The following is a 27,884-nucleotide window of genomic DNA, read 5'->3' on the forward strand; positions in this document are numbered from 1 at the left end:
CAAGCCTTGAAAAAATTCCACCCAAGAGCACCATCCCAGTTGTGGCCTCCCCATTTCTACATGGGGATGGGTTGGTCCTTAAAGACCTGTGGCAATGTAATCTGATACATAGCAACAGCGCAGGTTTTTACTCACTGTTCTTTCTATGTCTAATGTCATTCTTTGTTTCCTATTAAAAAAAAATAAATTTTTTTTTACACTTACTACTGCAAGGTGAGCTGGGCTGGAACCATATCAAACCATGGGCTGCTTTAAAATATCACATTCTATATACATCAAGTAATCTCCACAGATACAGCTATCAATGAAATTCTAAAATGTATTTGTGTTAATATATATGCTAGTTAAATAAAATCTTTATTACTGCACTTTTATAATTATTATAAAGTGGTTTAATTATATGTTGGCTCAATGGCACTCTCCCACTTCTCAACACTGGATTGAACTACAGTTTAGAAAAAGAAATTGTATGGCTCCGAGATCATGATTAGGGTTGTGGTGGCTTTATCTTAGTGGGTGTAGTGGATGGCAAAGAGTGGCATGCCTATTTTGGAGTATGAGAAAATTGGTAAGATTTATCCCATCTCAATCCATGCTCTGGTCCATAAATTCTCACTTTGTACTTTCTCTCAATTATTTGACCATGGGATTTTTATTAAGTGTTCTTATTTCAAAGTTAAGTTTGCCTTGGAAGAGTTTCCCCTCTGCTTTTTTTTTTTTTAAATCAATTATGTGATGTTGCTACCACAGCCTCCCTCAATGGTTAAAAAAAAATACATTTTTTGCACTATACAGTTTAGGGGGGTAGGTCAGGAAAATATATAAAGATTTGCAGTGGGCTAAAGATCTCCAGAAAGTCAGAGTTTGGAAGGAATGGAATAGGGAAGTGTGTACTGAAACTTTATAATGAAATGGAGGATATTTGGAGATGCTCTCAGAGTTATAATTGAGCAACAATATATTAATATGAAAGCTTTTATTTTTCAATCTCATGGATTCCTTCAGATCTTATCTGTGCTGGCAACATTGTGGACAAAAGGGTACACAATCTCATGTGCTTGTCCAATCATTAAGGCCTTTTGGGTTGCTATTACTAGTATTATGCAGGAGATCACTGGGATAACTATCCCGGATGATGGCAAAGTGCGTGTATTTTTTATCCCCCCCCCCCCCCCCCCCCCAATCTGTCTGGGGTAAACAGCTATTTCTTGTAAAAAAAAAAAAAAAAAAACTATTTGCAGCAGTGGAGAAGTGGACCCTCCTATAGTACAAGACTGGTTTTCTGAACTGAAATGGACCTTTTATCTGCAAAAGTGCAGGGAAAATTTTGGTTAGTTGAGGACTGGAGTCAGGTTTTTCAGTTTCTAGCGGGTTCCAAGGCACAACTCTCTAGGTTTGAGGATGGCTACATTTCTAATTTTGCATGTATTGTGGTGATGGTGATGTAATGAACAGTGTTTTTTGTTTTGTGTCTGGGGGTAGGGGTGGGATCAAGGGATAGGCTTGTATATGTTGGCTGAAATATCTCAGTATGTATTCCCTTCCTTGTTTATTGATGTTGGTGTATACTTTTGAGACTGCTTTGGCTTTGTTCATGACAAAAAAAAAAATCTTTATTAAATTAAGATGAGAAATATATACTTTTTAGAAGGAAACTAAAAACTGATATTTTTAACCGTGTAAGAATCCTGATTATAGGTTTTTGATATTGCATGTTTTGTTTTTATTATACATGTCCATTTGTTATCCACACAGATTTATTTTTTTCAGATGTAGCGGAATAGAAGTGCAAAAATGAAGTCAATTAAACAATATCAATTAATATGCCTTTTGGGATGGGAAGGGTAGTAGTTATAAACTGCACAGGGCAGCTGAACATTCTTGTATGTATTAGTTATATGAGTAGAAACACAGGAAGTGAGCTTGAAAGCTGAAACAAAAGTTACAATATAACATAGAACAAGTGTGATTTTCTGTTAGTGACAAACCCTTTCCTTTCTAAATCTGCTTTGGAATATTGTCTTGTCAGACAGTAAAAACTTTTCTGATTTTCTTAAACTCAACATGACTAAGACAGAGCTTTTTATCTTTCCTTCAAATTCCAGGTCCCCTCTTCCTCCTTTCTCTTTGTGGTTAACACTGTAATCCTCCCAGTCCCTTCAGTTTGTATTCTCTCTCCTTCTCTACACATATCCAGAACACTTAAAATGTGCAGTTTCTGGGGGGAAAACAAGATGGCTGACATCTGAGACATACGGAAGAACCTCTCTCCTGTTTTTTGAATTGTGAATATATGCCTCACACCAAACGGAAGGCCAAACTTAGGGAGAATATAACCAGTTCTCCCTTACCTGGCCCGACTCAACTGCGGATAGAAGAATTCTTCGTGCCAACACCAGTTTTAACTCATGCTGTGATGGCCGCTGCAGTGAAAAAGACATGGAGTGGAAGTCTTCACTGCTGGCTGATGAGATCTCTAAGCCCGGGAGCGCCGGAAACACCATCTCCTCCCCGGTTTGGTCATGCGGTTGCATTGTATCAACCGGAAGACTTGCAAAAGGTCCTGAGGCCATTGAGTGTACATCTGGAAGGGACTGAGTCCTTTATACCGCTGTATGCGGGCACAGAAGCAGCACGTGGGGTGTGTAGGAACCCCGAGATGAAAGGCTCTACTGGAACTGCCTCTCCCCCCAGCCTCGATAGAGGCCGTTCTCGATGGCTCAGATAGAATAATATCTACATGAGAGGTCACCAATGCCCAGGTTGGTAGATTTCAACTTTTAAAATTTTGTTTTATAACTTTGGATGCCCTCTGGAATGTGCTGCTTAAACTAGATTCTTAGATCACTGAACTAACTTCAGTCTTTATGGAAACTAATAAATCTCTTCAGAACAGTGTTAATAAAATATCTGCTCAAGAGTCAAAGAATTTGAAGTTGGATTCCTGTTTGGATACAGTAGAAAAGGTACAACAGCAATTGGTACAATCTGAAATAATTTTCTAAGAAGACTGAAAATATTGAGAATGGAATGTGTTCTCTTAATTTGAGAGTACTCACTTTTCCTAAAATAAAGAAGATTTCCCTGATATAATCATTTTGGAATTACATTTCTCAGACTTAAGGTTCCAAATCCTTTAATGCCTTTTATAACTAAGGCATATTTTTTACCTCAAGTTTCATCTGAGGATGTGTCCAGAGATTTTGTGCCTTGGAATCTTCATTGGATTTGACTAATTTTCTTCAGGATTCTCAATTAGTTGAGATTTAAAAAACGTGGAACTCTATTGGTGACTTTTGCCTTTTTCGCAGATAGGGACAATGTCCTCCACTTTTTTCTCCGTTACCGATCATTGCCATTTTAAGGTCAGACATTGTGGATGTACTTTGACTTAACTAGGGTCACACAGCTTCGCCGAAAGAAATTTCTTTCCTTACGTCCAGAGGATATTTCCAAAGGGGGTCAATTTATACTTCGTTATCCATGCAAATGTGTTGTAAATATTAATAATGTTAACTATTTGTTTTTTGAACCATCCCAAATAAGGGCATTTCTTGACTCTCCATCATGAATATGCTGGCTTAGTATCTGGCTTTGTACTCAGTATTACTTTTTTGTTTCTAGTTTCCGCTCCTTTTCTTGTTTATCCTCCCTCATTTTTCCTTTTATATAATATGAGGTAAAATTACTCATGGGTAAAATGTATTTGCCAAATATTTTTATTTCTGTATACCTCATGAGTCTATGCAAAATGATCTTGTAACTATAGTTTTGAAATTGCATAAAATTTAAAAAAATGTGCAGTTTCTGTATATCACTACCAAAATTTGTCCCTTCCTACCTGAATACACTACCAGAACCCTCAGCCACTCTCTCATCACCTCCAGATTAGACTATTGCAATCTGCTTCTCACAGGTCTCCCCAGTAAACCATCTTTCTCCAGTACAATCTAACCAAAATTCAGCTGCGTGATTTATCTTTTCTCAAAATCGCTATATCCATATAATCACTTTTTTCAAGTCACTACATTGGCTCCCTATCTGTTCCGGCATACATTTCAAACTCCTCACACTAACCTACAAGAGCATTCACTCTGCAGCTCCTCACTACCTCTCCTCTTATTTCTCTGTACACCCCCTCTCTGCGCACTCCACTCATCAGGCAAGAAACTCCTATCTATACCTTTCTCTACCGCCAATTCCTGACTCCATGCTTTCCACCTGCCTGCACCATATGCTTGACATGGAATTCCTAAGCTTCTGTGTCATGTTCTCTTTTTGCCTTATTTAAATCCCATCTAAAACCCCATGTTTTGAAGCTGTTTTTATATCTTAATTGCCAATTGTCCTGCTTACAGCCTCAATTTGTAACCATTGCCTTAATAAATCAAATTCCCCAAGTCTATTTTGCCCTGTATATTTGTCTTGATTAGAATTTAAGCTCTACAGACCAGGGATAGTCTCAGATGTTTTTGTACAGTGCTGCATATGTCAAGTAGTATTATAGAAGTGTTTAGTTGTGGTAGTGAGTAATATTTTTTTTGGAACAAAGAAAAAAAACCTCTCTGCAAAATACTATACACAGCGGTTATGTCAGCACTGAAGAAATGGATGCACCAAATAAAGAAAGAATGATAAGTCAATGTATCTGAGCAAACAACATAATAATCAATGTATTTCAGATATTTGGAATGATAAATCGCCAATCATTTGAATTACTTATGGAAGATACTACATGCAATATAAAGAAATAAAATTAAACCAATCCTCTTTGTACTTGACTGATCAATGATTTCTCTAGTTCTCTGTCCTTGAGAAACATTCTGTAAGATAAAGAAACATTTCTAACTTTTGTAGCTCCCCTACAAAATGAGGGCCGATATGGCCTGACACCTGAAGCCTCATTATGCAGGGGGAAAGTTCATCTCTTTCTTGGTAAATCAGGTCCCTCTGTGTGCTCTGCTATGTTACAGTTCAATATTTATAACTTGTAATACATGGCATAGTACAACACAATCTGTAGTTTCACATATGATAAATTTAAAGGCTGGATTCCAATTATTGTAGCATCTCCTATATTTATATATAAAACTTTTGCAAACTTTCTCTTTTGAGTAATATTCCACAGATAAAACTATCAGAGAGTAGCAACATAGTATTAAAACTAATGATCTAACAAGAATAATGAAAATTAAAGGAAAAAAAGGAAAGGCAGCAAATGTTTTTTAAAAAAACCTACCTTTATTTTTTTTTTTATTTATTCTTCAGTTACATACTTTTAAACAGGGATGTATTTCATTATTCAGACATTCAGGCAATGTTGACTTCATTAGTATAGACAGGCAAAAAGCATATAAATGCAAAACTTTGTTGGCTTAACCTGAACATACCTGCATTACCTATTATTGACCAGTTTGTGCTATGGAAAGAAATCTCTTCCCAGGCATCAAAAGGGAGCACTTAAAAATATTGCTAAAAAGCAAAGGTCTACATACTGGTCATTGCAGCAAATAAAGGGTTTTATATTTATTTAAAATATTTTAAGTCCATAATTGAATATACACACTTTGTTACGTGTGATGAGTTCAGATCATATAAACACTGTACAGGCCAAGCCCCCCCCCCCCTTTTTTTTCCAAAAACAAAAAAAAAATCCTATTTAGACACAAAACTAAACAAATGTATGATCAGAAATATAGATACTGCATATATTTACACATGTGGAGCAAAAAAAATTTGGTCAAATACTGCAGAGAAAGAAGTGGTTTCACATTAGCATGGTCAAAATTAAACTTACACCTTCTCAGCTCTAAAGAAAAGAAAAACCTATGTCATTCCTTGAGTTTAAGACATTATTACCAGTAATACCAACAGGCAGAATGAAAACTGCTGACCAAACAATACAGTAAAATGATTTTGTAGGCTGAATAAAGTTCTTGAACAACAAATACAAATAGATCATTTAAGAGTGACAGTGGAAAACCACCAATGCAGCTTGCAAGCTTTTTTTTTTTATGTCAGTACATAATCCATCAAAAGAATGCACTGCACTCCAAGTTGTTAAGAAAAATAAATTACAAATACAATTAAAATCCCTGTAAATGCAATAATGAACTCAAAGGTGTGCATTTATCTCTGTTCAATACACATTCTGAATGTTACCACACCAGACAAGAAAAATAAATAAATTATCCACAGTGTGCTGATAAGAGAAAAACAAAGTACTACAAGTTAGTTCCAAGAAGCAGCTCTTGGAAAAAGAAAAGTATCCAAAGTAATTTTAATTTTGGTCAATGTAGCATCTCTAGCCACTTCATTTCTTTAATGCCATCCCTTCAGTGTACTTAATCGCTTAACCACAACAAAAGCACACCTATGTCATTATGGCTTTAAATGAAGCAGACTTGAAAAACAGAACTAGGTTGCCTTTTCCACAGAACAGCTGGTTTGTTCACAGTGCAGGCACTTCAAATGACTGGGGAAAAGAGGTGGGCAAGTACCTGGCCCCCTTCTTTCCAAAGCATCTTACAACAGTTGCAACATTACACTGAAAGGTAAGAATGGTTCAGAAGACCACAGCAGTGCTTTGAGAATCACAGCTACTACACACAAAAGGCAGAACAGCCTGACCCATTTCCATTGCTTCTTACCCAAGAACAGTATAATTTAAACACAATTCTAACACCAGCCTGCCAGCAGGAGCCTCCAGTTTTAGTTAACAGGAGGATGTCAATCAATAGCAGGCTCTATATTTTGCTTCCTGATCTACTACCAGGTTCACATTTATCATATCTGCTGCATTCCTTCTTCTTTGTAGTGTTTTATGACTCCTAAATCTCTCCCCTTCCTTCTGAATGCATTTCATCCTCAGTTGTCTAACAACATTACCAGGAAGCACAAGTTACACTTTATTAACATTTTGTATTTTTGTACAAAGCACAGCTGCTTTTCTATTCATGCACCTCGGTCAGAGGTACGCCGAAAGCAGGTATTTCCAACACAGAGCCTACTGGCACCTTGTTCATTTGCGAGCAGAGTGCAGACTGCTGTCCTCAGCTGGATCCATTTGGCTTCTTCCTCTGTACCTCTGGCAGTGACAGTACCATGACATCATGGAGAGCAGATAATGTTAACAATTCATAAATGCAGTACCATTGTCAATAATACTGAAAAAATAAATGCAGATGCCACAGCCAAAACAGGAAACCATAAAGGAAATGCTCTCAAATTTTAAAAGATTGGACATCTCACTTTCTTCTGCCTCATCCACTTGACTGCTTTTAACCTGTTACATAACTCAGATACCAGATAGATGACATAGCTGGTTCTCCATACAAACAATCCTAATGCTTTCTGAGAGAAGAATGATCCTGGAGATTGGCTGGGGACAATGATCTTCATTTGTACCACTTCATTGGTCCATTTATGGATGGTTAAAGCAGCAGTCATAGTTTGACAAAATGTTAAAGCTTCAAAGAGGTGGATGGAAAAAAATTAAATATGAATGCAAGACAACCAAACCAAAGCATGAGGGCATGACACTTTTATGAAGGGATCTTGAAAAACATTTGTGGTCACTGCAGAGATGAGACTGATCACAAGACAGCAGATGAACAAGTCATTCACAGGGTCTGTCTGCTTCCAGAGTCATTTGTGGCGTTGAATGCTTTTCCTTTTCCTTCGCTTGAAAAAACAGCAGCACCTGTAAATGTGGGGAAAGGAAATGACATGTCATGATTTAAAATAATTAAAATAGAAATATCTTCACCAACTCTTTCTAAAGTTATAAAGTCTGAAATTTTTATCAAAGACGATAACTGACACTAAAGTAGATTTTAGGCATACTGCAATCTGTGTAAAATATTTGACAGTCAACTAAATTTTGAGGTTTATATAAGGGAGCTGTGACAGTTTTATTAGTTAATTTTATTGTAGTTGAGAACAAATGCATGCGAAAGATATTTGAGGGACGTTTATATGAAAGATATATACAGTCTGTACATTTTGATACTCATGGAAATAAAACTATACAAAACTTAAAATGGGCTCATGTATGTAGACTGAATAGAAATATTTAAAACCCTGCAAAGCTGACATAACCCAAACTATAGTGCTTTTTTTTTTTTTAATCACTTTCCAGGTAGATATGATCATTTTTCACTAAGCGTTTGCTTTCTACTTTAAATTACCACCACAGTTACTTTTGAATTAAATATGCCTTTACTGCATATTAATTTAATACTGTCTTTTTATGCAGCACAGGCAGAAGACAATACAAAAGCATAATATAATATATACAATAAAATATAGCACTGATCTAAGATCACCTTTAAGTTAATGGATTTGGAGGTTTGAATTCTTATACCAAGAATTAAGAAGGTAATCAAATTCAGGTCTCAAGCCTATGCTAAGAGAACTATAAACTTAGCAATATAGTGCCAATATGCTACCTTCCAAGAAAGATGGCTGAGGGAAGATAAGCAAATATTCTAAAACTATTTCAACAATTACTATAACCTACACATAATAGTTACTTAGACTATCAAGTTTCTGTCTGGTTAGTTAGGCAGCAAAATCCTATTACTTTTACCAAGTACTAAACCACTACTAGGATTAACTTATGTAGTGCTGTTCTCATACTCATCCCAACATGCTATGGTGATATTTTACTGTATGGGAATGGATGGAAAGAATCAAGTTGCTCCTGTTATTTCTTAGTATGAAAAATTCCCAGCTTTCAGCAACGAGGGGTTCCGCGCCAATGAAAATGGCTTTGAAAAATGGCAAAAATTATGAAAATGGGGATCCACCTGTGTGGTAGTTTATGAGGCAAGGGCCATGTGCAGAAACTCCTGCACATGCCCAGAAACATTTCTAAGCTCTAAGAGATGGGATCATATTGTGGGATGTCACCCACTAGTTATGGCTGATCCTGCTTGTCGACAGAGAAATTTATTTTACCTTTTATTACAACTGACATTTGGATTATTCAGTCATGATTACAAAAACAAAACATGGACAATAGATTTGAAAGTAAGATAATGAAACATCACTGCATTAGAGATCTTTCTTAATACTTGTAAGCCTACTGATTAATAAGTATAAGGGTTGGTGACAGGAGAAACAGAAACAGACACATAGAAACATGATGGCAAAAAAAGCCCATACAGCTTATCTCATCTGCCAGTCTCAACCAACTACTCAGTTTAAATACTTCACTTCTATGATTTACTGAATATTTTCATACTGGTGTTATAGAATTCACATTTTATTATCTGTAAGGTTGGAATTAATTGATTTTTTAAAGCAACTATTAGAAAAGAGATTTAAGGCCTTTTCTCAAACTTTTTTTTTCATTCTGGGAGGCTAAAATCCAAATGCGGTTAGCAGTCCATGTAGGGGTGAGGACAGGATAAGGAGACAACGTTAATACTTATTTATTTAAAATTTTTATATACCGATGTTCATCAGGGATATCACATCGGTTTACAGTGTAACTGAAACAGGCGCCTGGGATGGCGGTTTACATCGAACAGATATAACGAATTAACATATGAACAAATAAGGAGGGGAGAAAAAAGGCGGGAACTAATCAAACTAAACTTATGAGCAAAATTTACAAATATATATATATTTATATATATTTATATATATATAAATTTACAAATATATATAAATATATATATACTTGATTTGGAAACCATTTGAAGAAGTCATAAATCCAATGTTGGTCACTGAAGTTTGTATATATTCTATTGCAGATAAAAATATATAACTTGTGTAATGTATAATACATGAAAATGCTTAATTTAACTGTATGCTGAACTGCAAATCAACATTTTATTCTTATAAGGGATTTACAATGTTGAAAATGAAGATTATACATTATTTAAATTATGAACGAGCCAAGTTAGTGTCAGTTTCCAATGTGGGCAAGAGGGATTTGCTGTTTTAATTAGGAGAACAATTTCCCCTTTAAAACAGCAAGTAGAATCGGAAAATGGAAGCTACTTTCTTACGTTATGAGAAAAACAATTCCATAGCTCTGGTTAACATTTATCCTCCTGAACATGGTTGCCAATTTGTTTTTGGTTTTTTTTTTACTGCTACAACCGCTATTTATCACAGGGGTAGTCCTGAAGTGTCCCAAACAAGTCTGGTTATTAGGATATCCGCAATTAATATGTATGAGATATATTTGTATGCACTGCCTCCATTGCCTGCAAATCTCTCATTCATATTTATTGTGGATGTCCTGAAAACCAGACCTGTTTATGGCACTCTAGTACTGGAGATGCCTATTCCTGACTTATTACTTCTATGGTGCTACTTGATGTATGCAGTGCCAGATTTTTTTTACTGACAACCTATTTTACAGATGCACATTTTACCATAACCTTTCTGTGCACAGCTGGACTGCAAGATTCACCTCTTTATACAGACAGTCTAACTCTTAAATGTATCCTCATAGAACCTGAAACCATGGCACTGAAGAAAGGCCCTATTTAAGTTACTGATAAGAAATTATTTTTATGGTTTCTTTCCCCCCCACCACTGACAGTTGCAATCCTGTTCCTAATGGCATATTTATTAAAAAAATGGGGCATTAACTCTATAATGAATATAGAATTAAACTGTTCCAATTTCATGAACCCCAAATGCTCTGATACATATTTAACTCTCAAGCAGGTTATCTCTGCAAGTGGCCCTTTAAGATGCTTGGAATATGTTTAAAAACAAATTCATACTGGCAAATGGTGACAGGGCCAGGGTGAGGATCCTGCCAGGGGCTTCTCCTATCCTGCATGAGTGACAGAGAAGCCCTGTTTAGAGATCATAATGCTCTCTCCTATGGGAATCCGTACTGAAATGGGACACTAAAAATTGCATAACCTCCTCTTGGCCTCTCAGCTCTTTGCTAATCAGTCAAAAATGTGGTAAAAAAACAGATACAATATAAACTTTACTGTATAGAATATGTATACATTGATCAACAATGATTTAAGACCAAAGGTGTACTGCCCTACTAGGTAAGATGCTCAAGAAATACATAAATATAGAGGCATTAAGCAAGACTTTACTTGCTGAGGATTCACATTTGATAGAATATGTAGCCTGTGCCATCTCTATTGGATAGAGAAACCTTAAAGGTGAACTAAGAAAATCTGATTCAGGCTTTCCCATCTGCGTATCTTTAGAATGTAACAAACTTTAAAAGGAATGAAGGTCAAGGTAATATCTTATCTGCATAAATATCTCCAAGGATAGGCATGCTACAATCATGTGTGTCCTTACCATGACTCACTCTAATGATGCCAAGGATGCCTTTATATGAGCAACTGGAGAGAGCCATAAAGGACGTTCCTCATAACCTCAGAGCTGGCTGTGATGTAGATTTATGAAACAATAGTACAAGGGCATAACAGTATATATACAATCAACTCAAATGGACTGCTCCCGTCCAATGCACCAAACATATTTCCATAGCTATGGCATCTTTTGGCCAAAGACCAAAGACCTCTCATGAAACCTCTCATGTTATGAAAGGAGTAGACTGTTGGTCTGATCACAGACTAGTTAGAAGCTGGATGTTCTTCCATTTTCAATTGAAAAGTATTGTGCCTGACAGAAACCTATTTTCATTTTTTTAATCAAATTTATTAATCGCTTAACACAAATAGGGCCTAAGCGATGTACAAAAAGTAAAAAAATTAATACATACATAAAAAAATGAAAAGCAAAAAATGAAAAAAAAAAACTCGAGTTGCCACATATCGCAAGCTACTACATGTAAAAATCAAAGCTGCGGCTCTTAATAAAATGCCTGTTTTAGCAAAAAGCTTTTCAAATGAAGTCTAAATTTCTTAACACAATCAGTCATTTGGAGTTCCATAGGCAAGGAATTCCAAAGAATGGGTGCCGCAACTGAGAAAGCAGTTTCTTGTGGTGAGACAGGCCTGTCAAATCAAAGGTACATCAAAGTAAGCCTCGATTAGATGATCTCAGTTGTCAGGATTTTTAGTAATAGGTTATTAGAACATCATATAAATGATGGAAACTCCAACATTAATTTTCACAACAATTTTTTCCACATCAATTTTTGTTATTGTTAGACAAATCCGATTGATTTTTTTGATTGCGTGACTAGAGACTTGGATTGACCAAGAGCACACAATGTGATTTACTTGGATTTCAGAAAGTCTTTGACACAGTCCCGCATAGAAGGCTTGTGTAAAAAATGAGAAGCTTGGGAGTTGGCACCAAGGTGGTGGAGTGAATTACAAACAGGTTGACTGACAGGAGACAGCAGGTAATGGTAAATGGAACCTACTCTGAAGACAAAAGTGGAGTGCTACATGGATTAGTATTGAGGTTGGCTCTGTTCAATATCTTTGAGAGCGACATTGCGGAAGGGATAGAAAGTAAAGTTTGTCTATTTGCAGATGATACTAAGATCTGCAACAGAGTGGACAAGCTTGAAGGAGTAGAGAAAAGTGATTTAAGAAAGCGTGAAGAGCAGTCAAAGATTTGACAGCTGGGATTCAATTGCAAGAAGTGCAGAGTCATGCATCTGGGATTCGGAGGGGGTCAAAGACTGATGTGCACAGACCAAGATAGTGATCTTGTGGTGACAATATCAGGTGACCTGAAGGCAGCAAAGCAATGTAACAAGGCGACAGCTAAAGCCAAAAAAATGCTGGACTGTATAAAGAAAAGAATAACTAGTAAGAAAAAAAGAGAAGAGGTGATAATGTCCTTGTATAGGTCCTTGGTGAGGCCTCACCTGAAGTACTATCGTCAGCTGTAGAGTCTGCATCTCAAAAAGGATACAGATAGGATGCAGGTAGTCCAGAGACGGGTGACCAAAATGCTATGTGAGGCGAGGCTGAAGGATCTAAATATGTATACCCTGGCAGAGAGGAGGTGCAAGGAACATTTTTTTACAACATCAAACCTTTTCCTTTGGAAAAGAAATCAGTAAACTAAGGGTCATGAAATGAAACTCCAGAGAGGATGACTCAGAACCAACATCAGAAAATATTTCTTCATGGAAAGTATGGTGGATACCTGGAATGTCTTTCCGGAAGAGGTGGTGAAAATGAAAACAATCAAAGAATTTAAAGTGGCATGGTATAAACACTGTGGATCCCTAAAAACTAGAATATGGGAATGAAGAAAAGGGTGCATGGGGATAACTTGATGGTGTGACAGTTACTAACCTTAACCAATAAGCCTTGATAGTTTTGATGCAACTGCAAATTGCTCTCTGCTTCGACAGCAGGGGGGAAAATGTGAGCTGGAGTCAAGACAACCAACAAGGACCTCGACTTTTAAGGTTTGGGGAACTGATAAGTATGGGAGTAACCTGCATGGAGCGACAATTACTACCCTTAACAGAAGGCAAGATATTACTACCCTTAATCAATAAGTCTTGATGCTTTTGTTGCAACTAAAAAATCATTCTCCGCTTTGATGGCAGTGGGATGGGGATGGAAGAGGAATTGGATTCAGATTACAACCAATATGGGCCCTGATTTTTACATTCTAGGGCAGTGGTTCTCAACCTTTTTTCTGTTGGGACACACCTGACAGATGGTTCTCACATGCATGACACTGAACACATGACCATCATAGGGCTAAATGTAAAAGCACAGTTTGCATCCACAGGAACCTCTCTGACCCACAATTATGGATGTAAAGCAGAATTATGACATTCCCCGTACAACTCACCTTACAGATCTAAGTCCTGTTCCCACACACCAGGCCAAGAACCTCTTCCACTTCAACTCATGAGACTTCCTGGTAGAAGGTTTTCTGGAGGCCACCAGCACCTGGGACACATTATCAGACAGGTTCAGGGGCTGAAAGACTAGGCACTCAACATCCAAGATGTCAAGGAAACACCTGGAGATTGGGATGGCGAAGCATGCCCTGTTCCTGAGTTATGAGGTTGGGCGCAGTCCCCAGGCTGATGGGAGTCCTTATCGACTGATCTTGGAGGAGAGGGAACCAGACTTGCCTGGGCAGTATGGAGTCAGTAGAATCATGGTCCCTTGGTCCCGTTGGAACTTCAGGAGAGTCCTCAAGAGAAGCGAAATAGGAGGATATGCACAGAGAAGGCCTGTGCCCTAATGGAGGGCAAAGGCGTCGGAGGCTGGGCATCCGTCTGTCCTGAAGAGAGAGCCGAAGTTGCTCACCTTGCAATTGTAGGCGGAGGTGAAGAGATCTACATCTGGAGCTCCCCCACAAGTGGAAAATCCGGGTTGCTACTTTTGGATTTAAGGACCACTTGTGCGGCTGGATAGAGCGCCAGTACATTGAATGCCCCAGCCAGGTAAGTCACTCGTAGGGATATACACTGCGACAGAGCCCAAGCCCAGATGTGCACTGCCTCCTGTCAGAGGAGGTATGATTCCATGCCTCCCTGCTTGTTGACATACCACAATGCTACCTGATTGACTACTCAAATCAGGACTGCTTTGTGAGACAGCTGATCTTGATGCACCCAAACAGCATAGCTGATTGCCCGAAGCTCCAGGAAGTTTATCTGGTACGAAGCTTCCTAAGCTGTCCAATACCTTTGTGTATGGAGGCCGTCCACATGCGCCCCCCCAGCCGTGAGGGAAGGCATCAGTGGTAAGGACTACTTGAGGTAACGCAGGTTGGAAAGGAACCCCCCTTTCAGATCAGAGAGATTCTCCCACCAGGACAGGGAAATCCTCAGGCACTGCGTGATGGAGACTCGAGCCGCGAGGTCCTGGAATACTGCTGCCACTGTGACCGCAGAGTCCATAGCACCCTGCACATGCAGAGACGAGCCAAAGGGGTGACATGGACAGAAGCTGCCATGTGGCCCAACAATCGAAGCAAAAGATGAGCAGTTACCTGCTGACTGTTGCCCACCAAGTCCTATGAAGTCGAGCCGGGGGGGTGGACAGAGATAGGACTTCGGGGAGTTGATGACAAACTCCAGAAAGTGTATGGCAAGGGTCAAGCGTTCAACACTCCTTCGCAGGAGTTGCTTTTGACCAACCAGTTGTCTAGGAAGGGTAACATTTATTTATTTATTTATTTATAATTTTTATATACCGATGTTCCTGTAAAGAATACATATCGCACCGGTTTACAAGGAACTGAACAGACGCCTCCAGGGCGGAAATACATTAAAACAGTCGCCTCAAGGCAGAATACATTAACACAAGTATACAGGAAAACTATTAAAAGAGAAACATGGAACAGGAGAGACTGAAGAAGGACCCCATGTAGACCGTGGCATGCTGGGCATGCTCTACAGCCCAGAAGAAGCACCCTCAAAACCTAAACAGCAACAGTTAGGGCTCCAAACATTTCAAAAACTTTGGTAGCTAGCAAGATTATCTGTCAGCTAAAATAGCAAATGTTGCTTACCTGTAACAGATGTTCTCAGAGGACAGCAGGATGTTAGTCCTCACATATGGGTGACATCACAGGATGGAGCCCAATCACGGAACACTTTTGTCAAAGTTTCCAGAACTTTGACTGGCCCCTACTGGGCATGCCCAGCATGGCACTAACCCTGCAGCCAGCAGGGGTCCCCCTTCAGTCTTGTTTAAAAGCTACAGGTAGTGCCGAAAAATAAAATAAGAAAACGTTACGAACCCAACACCGCAGGGCGGGTTTAGTGAGGACTAACATTCTGCTGTCCTGTGAGAGTACCTGTTACAGGTAAGCAACATTTGCTTTCTCACAGGACAAGCAGGATGGTAGTCCTCACATATGGGTGAGTACCGAGCTGAGGATTTCCGATAAATGCACGAAATGTACCCAGGTGTGCAAGGCACTAGGACTGGGATGAAAATAGGGTTCAGGATGCCCTCGGCCAAAACGGGCAGGCGGAAGGGTGTTGGTACGTCACATTGTAAATAGGTTACGAAGGACAGACTGGCCGAAGATGGAATCTTGTCTTCCGGCCTTGTCCAAGCAATAGTGGGCTGCAAAGGTGTGGAGAGAACTCCAGGTGGCAACCCTGAAAATGTCAGGAAGCGGCACCGATCGTAGGTGTGCTACTGAAGTCGCCATGGCCCTCACAGAGTGTGCTTTAACACAGTCTTGAAATGGAATGCCCACTTGCTGATAACAAAAGGATATGCAGTCCGCCAACCAAGAGGAGAGAGTCTGCTTACTCACAGGCTGCCCTAACTTGTTAGGATGGAAAGAGATAAACAGTTGAGTGCTTTCCCTGTGGGCAGCTGTACGGTCTAGGTAGAATGCTAGAGCCCGGGTACAGTCAAGGGTATGCAGAGCCTGTTCTCCAGGATTGGAATGTGACCTGGGAAAAAAGGTAGGAAGTATAATGGACTGATCGAGATGAAAGTCCGAAACTACATTAGGCAAAAATTTAGGGTGAGTGCGGAGTACTGCCCGGTCCTGCAGAAGTTTAGTTTAAAGCAGATAGGTAACTAGAGCCTATAATTCACTAACTCTGTGAGCCGAAGTGATTGCCAGAAGGAAAATCACTTTCCATGTGACATAGCGAAGATCACAGGATTGAAGAGGCTCGAATGGTGATTTCATGAGCCAACCCAAAACCAGACTGAGGTCCCAAGAAGGGGCCAGAGGACACAGTGGAGGCTTGAGGTGAAGCAAGTCCTTCAGAAAACGTGTTACAAGGGGTTGTACTGATATGGGTACATCCCTGACACCTTTAGGGAAGGCGGCCACCGCACTGACATGCATTCTAATGGAAGACGTTTTTAGATCTGACACTGATAAGTACCAGAGATACTCAAAAAACTTCGTGATAGGACAGGTAAAGGGGTCAAGAGACTGAAGAGCACCATGACTAAAACCTGTTACATTTGTAAAAGTAAGATTTTCTCGTGGAAGGCTTCTGTGAAGCAATCAGGACACGGGAAACTGGTTCAGAAAGGTTAAGTGGCTGAAGGATTAACCTTTCAACATCCATGCCGTCAGGGACAAGGCTTGAAGATTGGGGTGGAGGAGGCACCCGTCGTTTTGAGTGATCAGAAGCAGGTTTTTTTCCTAAGGGAATGTGCCTGCGAATGGAGAGATCCTGAAGTATTGGAAACCACACTTGGCGTGGTCAGTGAGGTGCTATCAGGATCATGGTTCCCTTGCCCTGACGTAACTTCACAAGAGTCTTCGAGAGAAGAGGAAGTGGAGGGAATGCATAAAGTAGACCGGTTGCCCACGAGAGGGAGAATGCGTCTCTAGGCTGAGAGTATTTGTTGCGAATGAGAGAGAAGTTCTCTACTTTGCGGTTTTGAGGAGACGCAAAGAGGTTATCTGAGGATATCCCCATTGTTGGAAGATGGAGTTCGCTACTGAGGGGTTGAGAGACCACTCATGCGGTTGAAAGATGCAACTCAGCTTGTCTGCCAACACATTGTCCACTCCCGGCAAGTAGGTGGCCTTGAGGTACACCGAATGGGAGAGCGCTTCCGCCCATATCTGTGCAGCTTCCTGACACAGAAGGAAGGAGCCCGTGCCTCCCTGTTTGTTGATGTACCACATGGCCACCTGGTTGTCCTTCTGGATCAGGATAACTTGATTTGAGAGGTGATCCTGAAATGCCCTGAGAGCATATCTGATTGCTCAAAGCTCCAGGAAATGTGTTTGGCTTCCTCAGGAGACCAAGATCCTTGTGTTTGCAGATTGGCCACATGGGCTCCCCAGCCGAGGTTGGAAGCATCGGTGGCGAGAGTTAATTGAGGGTCTGGAGCCTGAAAGGGCAAGCCTCGGAGGAGATTGATCTGATTTTTCCACCAGGCAAGAGACTGACTGAGTGAGTCAGTTATGTGGACAGTGGTAGACAGGGGCTGAATGCTTTGCATCCACTGAGACCTTAGAGTCCACTGCATGTCTCTCATGGCCAAATGGGCCACTGGTGTGACCTGAACTGAGGATGCCATGTATCCCAGGAGGAAGAGAAAGTGGCGAGCAGTCACGGAGTGCTGAGACTGAAGCTGGTGCGCAAGAGACACGAGGGTGAGAGCTTATGGTCGAGGCAGAAAAGCCTTTGCCTGCAAGGTGTCCAAGTCTGCCCCAATGAATGACTAGGTTTGAGATGGGACTAAGTAGGATTTGTCGTAGTTGACGAGAAATCCTAATGAGATTAGAGTGTGTAAGGTTAGATTGAGGGACGACAGAGCAGCTTGCTGAGTGGGAGCCCTGATTAACCAATCGTCTAGATAGGGGTAGACGTAAACACCTTGTGTCCTGAGGAAGGCTGCAACTACTACGAGGCATTTTGTGAAGACTCGTGGCGCAGACGCTAGGCCGAATGGAAGCACTCTGTACTGCTAGTGCTTGGGGCCTACTAGAAACCTCAGGTATTTGCAATGAGATGGAGTTATCGCAAATTGAGTGTATGCGTCCTGGAGGTCCAGAGAGCAGAGCCAGTCTCCTCTTTGTAGAAGAGGAAGAAGAGAGCCTAAGGTTACAATTTTGAATTTCTCTCTGGAGGTACTTGTTGAGGGCCCGTAGGTCCAGAATAGGATGAACGCCTCCTGAGTTTTTGGGGATTAGAAAGTACCGGGAATAGAATCCTAGACTGTGCTGAGAGTAGGGTACGGGTTCTATTGCCTTGGACTGGAAAAGGAGGGAGACCTCCTGATCCAGAAGAATGGAGTGATTGGATATTCTCCATGTCAGTAGAGGTGGGGAGTCCGGTGGCACGGAGAGAAAGTTCAGATGGTAACCCTGAGCAATTATCGCCAGTACCCATTGGTCTGAGGTAATTGAGTGCCATATGTTGTTGAAGTGGCACAGTCGACCTCCCACTGGAATGTGAGGCAATGGAAGCTGGCTGCTGCTCTCTAGGTAGAAGTAAAAAACCTGAAGCAGGACCTGGTTGAGGAGGTGCTTGCGGTTTATGTTTCCGTGTCTGACGAGACTGGGCTTTTTGAAAAGGTCTCGTGGAACGGGATCTGGTTGGTGGCAGGTAGGACTTCTTCGGGCGGAAGAACAACTTCTTTCAGTCCTTTCGGAAGGGCTGTTTTGAAGAGTAGTCAGAAGGCATCAGAGAGAGCTGTCTTAGGATCTCATGATGGTCCTTAAGTTCTGCCACAGTCCGTTGAATCTGTTCGCCAAACAAATTATCACCTACACAGGGTAGGTCGGATAACCTGTCTTGTACCTCAGGGCGAAGGTCTTAAGATTTGAGCCAGGCCCATCTCCTTGCCGAAATAGCAGCTGCAGATAACCCTAGTAGCAGTGTCAAAGATATCGTAAGATGATCTGATCTCATGCTTGCCTGCCTCAAACCCCTTGTTTACTAGGGTTTGGAGCTGATCTTGAAATTGCTGAGGCAGGGAGTCTGTGAAATCTTGTATCTGCTTAAAAATGACCCTATTATATTGGGTCATATAGAGCTGATAAGCAGCAATTCGGGAGATGAGCATTGAACCTTGGAAGACACGGCGACCAATGGCATCTAGAAACTTCTGTTCCTTGCCAGGGTGAAAAGAAGTATGAGGCTTTGATCTCTTTGCTCTTTTCTGTGCAGATTCTACCACTACAGATTGGTGATCCAATTGAGTTTTCTGAAAACCCGGAGCTGACTGCACCAAATAGGTAGTGTGAGCTTTTCTGTGGACTGGAGCAATGGAGCCAGAATGTTCCCAGTCCTTCTTGAGGAGATCCAGAAGAACCTGGTGGATAGGGATGGAGGTTATTTCCTTGGGAGCATCCAGGAATTATAGCAACTCCATCATCTGGTGTCTATCATCCTGTTCAGTCTGTAATTGGAAGAGAACCAATTCAGACATTTCCTTCACAAAATTTATAAAGGAAAGGTCCTCTGGGGGAGAACGCTTTCTACTTTCAGTGGTGAAGGAAAATCATTGGTGTCTGGAGAGGAATCATCAGTCCAGGTATCATAGGGATCAGCACCTGTCCCTCTAGGAACTAGAGGAGGAAGGGGTGGTGGGATACCAGAGGGTCCTGATCTAGGCTCCGAAGGAATAATTGGAGGCACCGAGGAAGGCATCGAGGGCATCGATGGATGGCTCGGTGGTGCAGACGGGCGTATTGGCACCGATGGTTGGACCGGTGGCGATGGACGTATCGGCATCAATGGCTGAGGTAGAACTCCCGATGGAGGGATGCGGATGTTTCTCCGCCCCATGACAGAGTAAGCAGGGAGGGCACAGGAGCCATCGGCAACCCGGGGTCCATCGGTGGAAAAGCGGCAATGAGTGCTTCCATCCTGGAGAGCAGTGGGGCCAACACTGCCGGAATCGGGTAGGTGGGCGGTTCCACAATAGGTGCTGGAGGAACCTGGAGTCATTGCATCGCCTTGTCGATGGCCTCCTGAACCATCCGGTCCAGTTCTTCTCGGAGACTTGGAGCAAGCAGCCCCGGCTCCGGAACAGAAGAAGGAGGTAGAGGCATAGCTGGAGGGACCACTGTTAAAGACGGAGTCGCAGCTCCTGATACCTTGTCAGGTGAGGGTTGCCTCAGTGACCCGGTCGCCGAAAAGGTCAATGCCTTTTCTGAACGGGGTTTCTTCGACGGCGGCTCGGACGATGGCGAGGTCTATGATTTCGCTCCCTCGATGGTCCGAGACTTTCGATGTCGATGGAGATGTTTGTCTCTACGATCCCCTCGGTCCTGAGGGGGAGTAGAGGGTGTCGAAGGCCGAGATGTTGTCGATGCCGGACGGTCACCGGCCAGTGGTCGATGCTGGCATGAAGTTGACTGAGCCGATTCTGACGTCGTCGATGCAATGGATGGAGTCATGGTTTGAGCACGAAAGAGAGGTTCCATCTTCTTCATTCTGGCCTTGCGACCTTTTGGTGTCATTAGGGCACGTTTGGTCAAGACAACATGCTCTCATCCAAGACACATTACACAGACTTTATGGGGGTCTGTGATGGACATGGTGCGATTACAGTCCGGGCACCGACAGAACCCCGACCCCATGGCCATGGAAAAAACTGAGCTGTGGTACGGTCGACGGCCAGTAGGCCGCAAGGGCCAAACTCGACTGTAATAGATGGAGAACGGGTAAAAAAAAAACTTACCGGAGTACCGTGGCTTGAAAAAGTTAAAGGAGGGACCCCTGTGGGGCAAATTAACTTTTAGTAATTCCATGAGGAAAATTCCTGTCAGGAATCTCTGCAGAGCTCCTTAACCGCGAGGCTACTGCTGCGCAGAAAAAAGAAGACTGAAGGGAGACCCCCTGCTGGTTGCAGGGTTCGTGCCATGCTGGGCATGCCCAGTAGGGGCCAGTCAAAGTTCTGGAAGCTTTGACAAAAGTGTTCCGTGATTGGGCTCCATCCTGTGATGTCACCCATATGTGAAGACTACCATCCTGCTTGTCCTGTGAGAAAGGGCATTAAAAATCTCTCATTAAAGGCACATGTAGGTTATTACGTATGTAAATTAGGCTGGATTGCATTTGCGCTCAAAATTATACTTGTATCTTGTAGGCTGAATGTACTGTAATCTATATATTTGTTGTATTTGTTCTTAATTATGTTAAATTGTACTGGTATCTATAATATTTATAACCAATCACTGATGTACCATATACTGATTGTAAACCCCAATTCTGCTGTAACACTTTGAACTCTTCTGCTAGAAAAGTGTGATATAACATATTAAGCAATTAACAAGTGTATAAAAATGCAATAGTTTAAAATGGCAAAGTGTGATATTCTTCAATAACTATCAAAAATATAAAAGGATTTTCCACCTTATCCGAGTTTTTTCCCCCATCACATTTGCAGTCTTTCCTCATCTTCTGAATCCTTTTCATTTTACCTTCCTTTAGTTCTCACCTCCTTTCTCCATCTCTCATTCCACTTCCATCTCTTGCCAACCTCTCATCTAACTTCTCATTTTGCTTTTCCCCATCTGTATCTTTCTGCTACACAATGCCTCATTTCTTCTCTGCACCTAACTTGTCTTTTGACTGTCTCACATTTTTTCACCTCCTCTCAAATCTCTACCTTTGCCCCTCCACTTCCCCTTTTCCTACCCCCTTCCCTCCCCCTCCTCAGTTTTTCTCACTCTAGACCTCATTTGCCTTTTTGACTCTTATCACTGGTTCTCAACTGCATCTAAGCCTACCTTCCATATATCTCTCTTTCTTTCAGTCCTCCATCTCCTCCTTTCAGGCTGTTTCCATTTCCCCCTTCTGTCAGTGACCCCAAACCCTTGCTCGGTCAGAGCAAGGTCCATCAAGCCCAGAATCCTGCCACTGACTATGGCCAATCCAAGGATAGCAATAGCTATCTTTAGTCTACCTGGATAATAACGTGTTATGGTTTTTCCTCCAGGAACTTGTCCAAACTTTTTAAATCCCTCTATGCTAGTCACCTTGATCACGTCTCCATAGCTTGACAATGTACCGAGTGAAAAAATATTTTCTACAATCTGTTTTGAATCTGCTGGTTGTTAATTTCATGGATTGTCTGCTTGTTTCAGTTCCTCCCAATTATTCACCCAGTAGCGACGCTCCAGAGTCAATCCACCCAATTTCACCTCTCTTAACTATCTCCCCTTTACACATGGCTCTTCACAGTCGACTCCCCAAATGGTCCCCCTCAGCCTTAATTATCAACCTACTGCCAGGAGATGCCAGTGGAAGCGAAATAGCATCTATCCCAGGGACTGAAGAAGCACACGCGTACCATCCTCACAACTGTCCTGCTGCCATCTTTCAGAAATCAGTGCTGCAAATAAAGGTAGTGGAAGGACCACCATGGAAAAGGTAAGCACTTAAGTTCCTTGAACATTTCCATGGTGGATACTGTTTGCTATGCTTCACTGTGACTGTCACCTGCTCCAGGTTTTTGGTTATCACTGACGATCAGGCAATTGCATTTTTGGAGCCTTGAGTTATTCTCTGCCCAAGAGAAGCAGAAGAATGTGTGGGAAAACCTTTGAGGGAAAGATAGTAGAGATGGGACTGCTGGTTTGAAAGCATAGATGAGCAGCAAAAAGTGCTCAGATCATGTACAAAATACATGGCAAGAGAGGAAGAATTTTAGGATGAGAAGAGACAGAATACTCCCATCCTCTTGATTTATTCACAAGCTAGATGGCAGTGAGAATTCACTGTGTGTAAGAGAGACATAGTAGCGAGACTGATCTGTGGAATTATGAATGCTGTACATTTGACAAAGCTGTGCTGCAGTGTGTGCGGGTAAGGAACAGAGAGACAAATCACAGAAAGCGAGGGCAAACCAAGTGGGCCAATAGGTCCTTATCTGAAGACATCTAATATGTTCCTTTTAAATACAGCATATAAATACTTACAGTGCATGTTTGTCAATTTTTTAAACATATAATCATTCAGTGGATGGACAGAAGAAAACTATAATCACTGTGTACTGTGCATTTTTTCATCAGTACTTATACACAAACAAGATCATAAGATGAGACATGGTGGGTCAGACCAATAGTTCCTCAAGCCTATCTTCCTGTCTCAGACAGTGGTCAATCTGGATGGTTGGAAGATCCCTTTCCTTTTGCTCATTCCCAGACATAGGGGTGGTGATTCCCATGCTTTCTTCCTAACAAGTATTAATGGACTTGTCCTCCAGAAACATTTACAAACTTTTTAAAACTCAGCTATGCTACTAACTTTGACCACATCTTCTGGCAACAAATCCCACAGTTTAATTGTGCATTGACTGAAAAAATATACTTTCTTAAATTTTTTTTAAATCTAACAGTTTCATAGAGTGTCCCTTAATTCTAGTACTATTTGTAAAGGTAATTAGCATCTCCTATCAATTTATACTCAGGCTCTCAGGGCATGAAACAAAATTTAAGATGACCTACAGTAATACATATTCTTTTAAAACAGAACACATAATCCATCAGTTGGACTACTAACCAAAATATCCAATCAAACCAACAAAAGAATCATATTAAATACAATACTAATAAAAACAGGTGTAGAACAGACTATTTTATTAGGACAATAACTCTAGATGGCTGATGTATCCTACTATAACTATGCAAGGATGACTGATTTATCCATTAAGAACATTAACTCACGATGGCAAATGCTGTGCACCTTAATCTAATATAAGGCCTAACCAGGTCCTATCTATAAATTTATCCCAAGCAAGTAGAGACTGATCTCAGTGTATACCTGATCTCAGTCACTGGGAAAATGGATACTAATCCCATCTCAGTCTTCTCGTCTTCAAGCTGAAGAGTATTAACCTGTTTAGCCTTTCTTTATAAGGGAGCCATTCCATCTCCTTAATTTTTTTTGCTCTTCTCTGAACCTTTTCTAATTCTATTATATCTTTTTTAAAATGGGGCGAGCATAACTGCACAGAATACTCAAGGTATGGTTGCACCATAGAACCAGAAAGACATATTACATTACACTACACAGTAATATGTAGTATGTCTTTGAACAGAGCTACAAAATACTTCACACTATGGTCAACAGACCTATATTGTCTGTGATACCCTAACATCTCAGAAAACATGAAACGAGATATTCTATGAGATGTAATTTGTGAGAATGTTCTGAATATTGCTGCTCTAAAGAGAGGAAAATAAGAATTTGTTATTGATACTGGGTATTACTCTTAGCTATATGCACTTTACAAATACTACAGTAAGCATGGATGCACCAAACAAAATTCTATATCATAGGTTTTCACAAGAAGTTGTGAATGAAGTATTAACCTCACCCACTGAAAAACAAAGCTATGTTTATTTGCATGGCTATACTAGGTGCTTAATTAATTCATGCTAAAATGCCATACAATCTGAGAAGTTTCCCCACTAAAGCTTACATATTGTTTTAGAGTTTTCTAATGTTCCAAACGAGATATTGTTTCTTCATTAATTGAGATACTTAAAATTGTAATTACTTGGCAAAGAACATTTTAACTGCAACTCTTGTTCTATAATCTCGCTTCACCTCAGTTCAAGTACTCAAAAGAGACAGTATTTAGAAAAGGTGCAGAGGCGGGCAACAAAAATGATAAAGGGAATGCAATGGCTCTTTTATGAACAGAAGTGATACAGGTTAGGGCTCTTCAGTTTGGAGAACAGACGACTAAGAGGATATGATAGAATTTTATGAAATCATGAGTAGGGTAGCACAGGTAAATAAAGGACTGCTATTTACCCTTTTAAATACTACTAAAACAAGGGGACACTCCATGAAACTATCAATCAGCAGATTTAAAACAAATTGTAGAAAGTACATTTTCATTTAACACAGTAAGGCTGTGGAATCTGGTGCCAGACTTAGTAGTATAGCAGGGTGCAAGAGAGGTTTGGACAGATTCCAGGAGGAAAAGTCCATTAATCACTGCTAGCAGTTAGACTAAGGAATGCCACCTCTATTCCTGGGTGTGAGCAACAAGACATATTTACTGTTTGGGATCTGCCAAGTACCTGGCCTACAATGCTGGGCCTAATGCATCTGGGTCTAATCCAGCATGACATTTTTTTATGTTATAACTATAATGTAATTCTCTACTTCAGGGGTTAACAATGAATATCACCAAAAATTGAGGATACTAACCCCCACTACTGACTCAGATGCAGGGGTATAATAAATCTGTTCAAAAATACTCAATTGACCATAAAATTTGTTAAGTAGAAAAGTGGTAGTTTCATATTTTGGCCATTTATCAAAACACCAACATAATGGTCTGACATCTGGTCTTACTCAATCGTGTAGTCATCAACTTACTACCTTCTACCATATAATGTGCCAGAAACCCCACAGGTTACAAAATATTTTTTTCTTTATGTAATTTTTCTTCTTTATAAAATTTTTCAAAAATGCTTGTGAAAGTCAAATGCCATTCGAGCAGCTTATAAACCCGCATGTCCCATTCAACTGGTATCACCAAACAGGACAGAATTCAGAAATCTTTTCCTCAAATTAAATACTAGATTGTGTGACTTCACAAATCCTCCATTAGTTTAGTACTTTGCTTAAAAAGTATTCTGTGTGACTTGAAGCATCTCCCGACACAGTCATGTTTCGAAAAACTGAATTTCTTCATCAGGGGAAATGATTATGTGCATCTTTCAAGACTCCAGTCAACATACTTACAGAATAGTGGTAAGTTGATGATTACACAATTAAGACCAGATGTCAGACCATTGTCTGTGTTTTGCTAAATGGCCAAAATATGAAACTACCACTTTTCTACTTCACAAATTTTTTGGTCAATTAAGAGTATTTTTGAACAGAAATATTATACCCCTGCATCTGAGTCAGCAGTAAGGGTTAGTAGCCACAATTTTTTATGTTATAGCATGACACTACCATCTAAAATCAGTTAATACCATTTCCATATGCAGCCAAAACAGTATTAAATTGTTTAGCTGTGTACAGCAGTTTTCTTACTTGATGGCAATTGTTCCCTGGCAGACAAGTACATAAGAACATAAGAAAATGCCATACTGGGTCAGACCAAGGGTCCATCAAGCCCAGCATCCTGCTTCCAACAGTGGCCAATCCAGGCCATAAGAACCTGGCAAGTATCCAAAAACTAAGTCTATTCCATGTTACCATTGCTAATGTCAGTGGCTATTCTCTAAGTGAACTTAATAGCAGGTAATGGACTTCTCCTCCAAGAACTTATCCAATCCTTTTTTAAACACAGCTATACTAACTGCACCAACCACATCCTCTGGTAACAAATTCTAGAGTTTAATTGTGCATTGAGTAAAAAAGAACTTTCTCCGATTAGTTTAAATGTGCCCCATGCTAACTTCATGGAGTGCCCCCTAGTCTTTCTACTATCCAAAAGAGTAAATAACCGATTCACATCTACCCGTTCTAGACCTCTCATGATTTTAAACACCTCTATCATATCCCCCCTCAATCGTCTCTTCTTCAAGCTGAAAAGTCCTAACCTCTTTAGTCTTTCCTCATAGGGAAGTTGTTCCATTCCCATTAGCTTTGTATAAGCTTAGACATAATTAAAAGAGAAATGCAGGTAGGTTCATCTTTACTTGGAGAATGGGTGAATTATTTCCCAAAAAGCAGACCTGAGTCAAGTGTAGTGAATCAACCAAGAGGCAGCACTCACAAGAACCACCTTTCTGACACTTATTTACTTTCTCTGTAATGCACTGAGCCCTTATCATCCAGATGTGTGAGGTTGCGAGATTTCTGTATTTAAGTGCTGCTATGGCAAGATACCTTTTTATTTTAGCAAATTTGGGGATTTTATTTTTGTCTTATGTTGCTATTTTTTAGATCCTTATCTCTCTCACACATACACATTTAAGACTGTAACAATGAATAGGGTCTTATTAATCTTTGTGTCAGATCTTACTGTACATATATAATTTGTACATTAGTTCATGGTCACAATCATAAGAATTACAAAATTTAAGAAACCTCTATGGTCAGAATCTTTGGACTGGCAAACCATACAAATTAATGGCAGGGCCCCAGAATCCAAATGCTCTGAAGGATTTGTAACAATCTCTGCATTTGAATATAGAAAAATTCAGAGGCATTTCAGGAAAACAATTGACCAAGTAAAAACTATAAAACAAGTAACACCCGTGAAGCAATACTGTGTTTTAGATGTAACATAAAACCCAAAAACTTTTGTATAAAACTGAATTAGAAAGTGCACTATAAAGTATACCACCAAAACAAATAGCAGCAGGAAAAAAAGCTCCTCCATAAATTATTTTTTTTCCCATTTACATTAGAAAATTTAGGTAAGTTTGCCAACTGTAATTTGTAAAATTATCAGTTTTATTTCACTATTTTCAAAAACCCACTTAAAACTATGACGGGAACCAACAGTTATTGATGGATGGAGCCATTTCCACCTGCCTACACTTTGGAGCAACTCACCACATGTTCAATACTTTCTGGCAGCTATGCACAAAGAAAACAAGGGGAAAAAGAAAAATCA

General features: G+C 40.4%; 1 protein-coding gene across 8 annotated transcripts in view; it reads right to left on the reverse strand.

Annotated features, from left to right (window-relative positions):
* Positions 1-5,219: 5,219 nt before the first annotated feature.
* The window catches only part of CSNK1G3 (casein kinase 1 gamma 3), a 448,270-nt gene continuing 425,605 nt past the window's right edge, over positions 5,220-27,884 (reverse strand). For 6 of the 8 annotated variants that reach the window (XM_029619760.1, XM_029619702.1, XM_029619750.1 and 3 more), the window contains 2 exons: positions 27,824-27,847; positions 5,220-7,702 (listed from right to left, as the gene is read on the reverse strand). In XM_029619760.1, the coding sequence (XP_029475620.1) occupies positions 7,648-7,702; positions 27,824-27,847 (79 nt within the window). In that variant the 3' untranslated portion in view covers positions 5,220-7,647. Of the gene's footprint in view, positions 7,703-27,819; positions 27,848-27,884 lie in introns of those variants that run through there. The other 2 variants (XM_029619712.1, XM_029619721.1) reach the window with 2 other exon arrangements.

This window comes from Rhinatrema bivittatum, chromosome 1 (assembly GCF_901001135.1).
Source record: "Rhinatrema bivittatum chromosome 1, aRhiBiv1.1, whole genome shotgun sequence".
NCBI lineage: Eukaryota > Metazoa > Chordata > Amphibia > Gymnophiona > Rhinatrematidae > Rhinatrema > Rhinatrema bivittatum.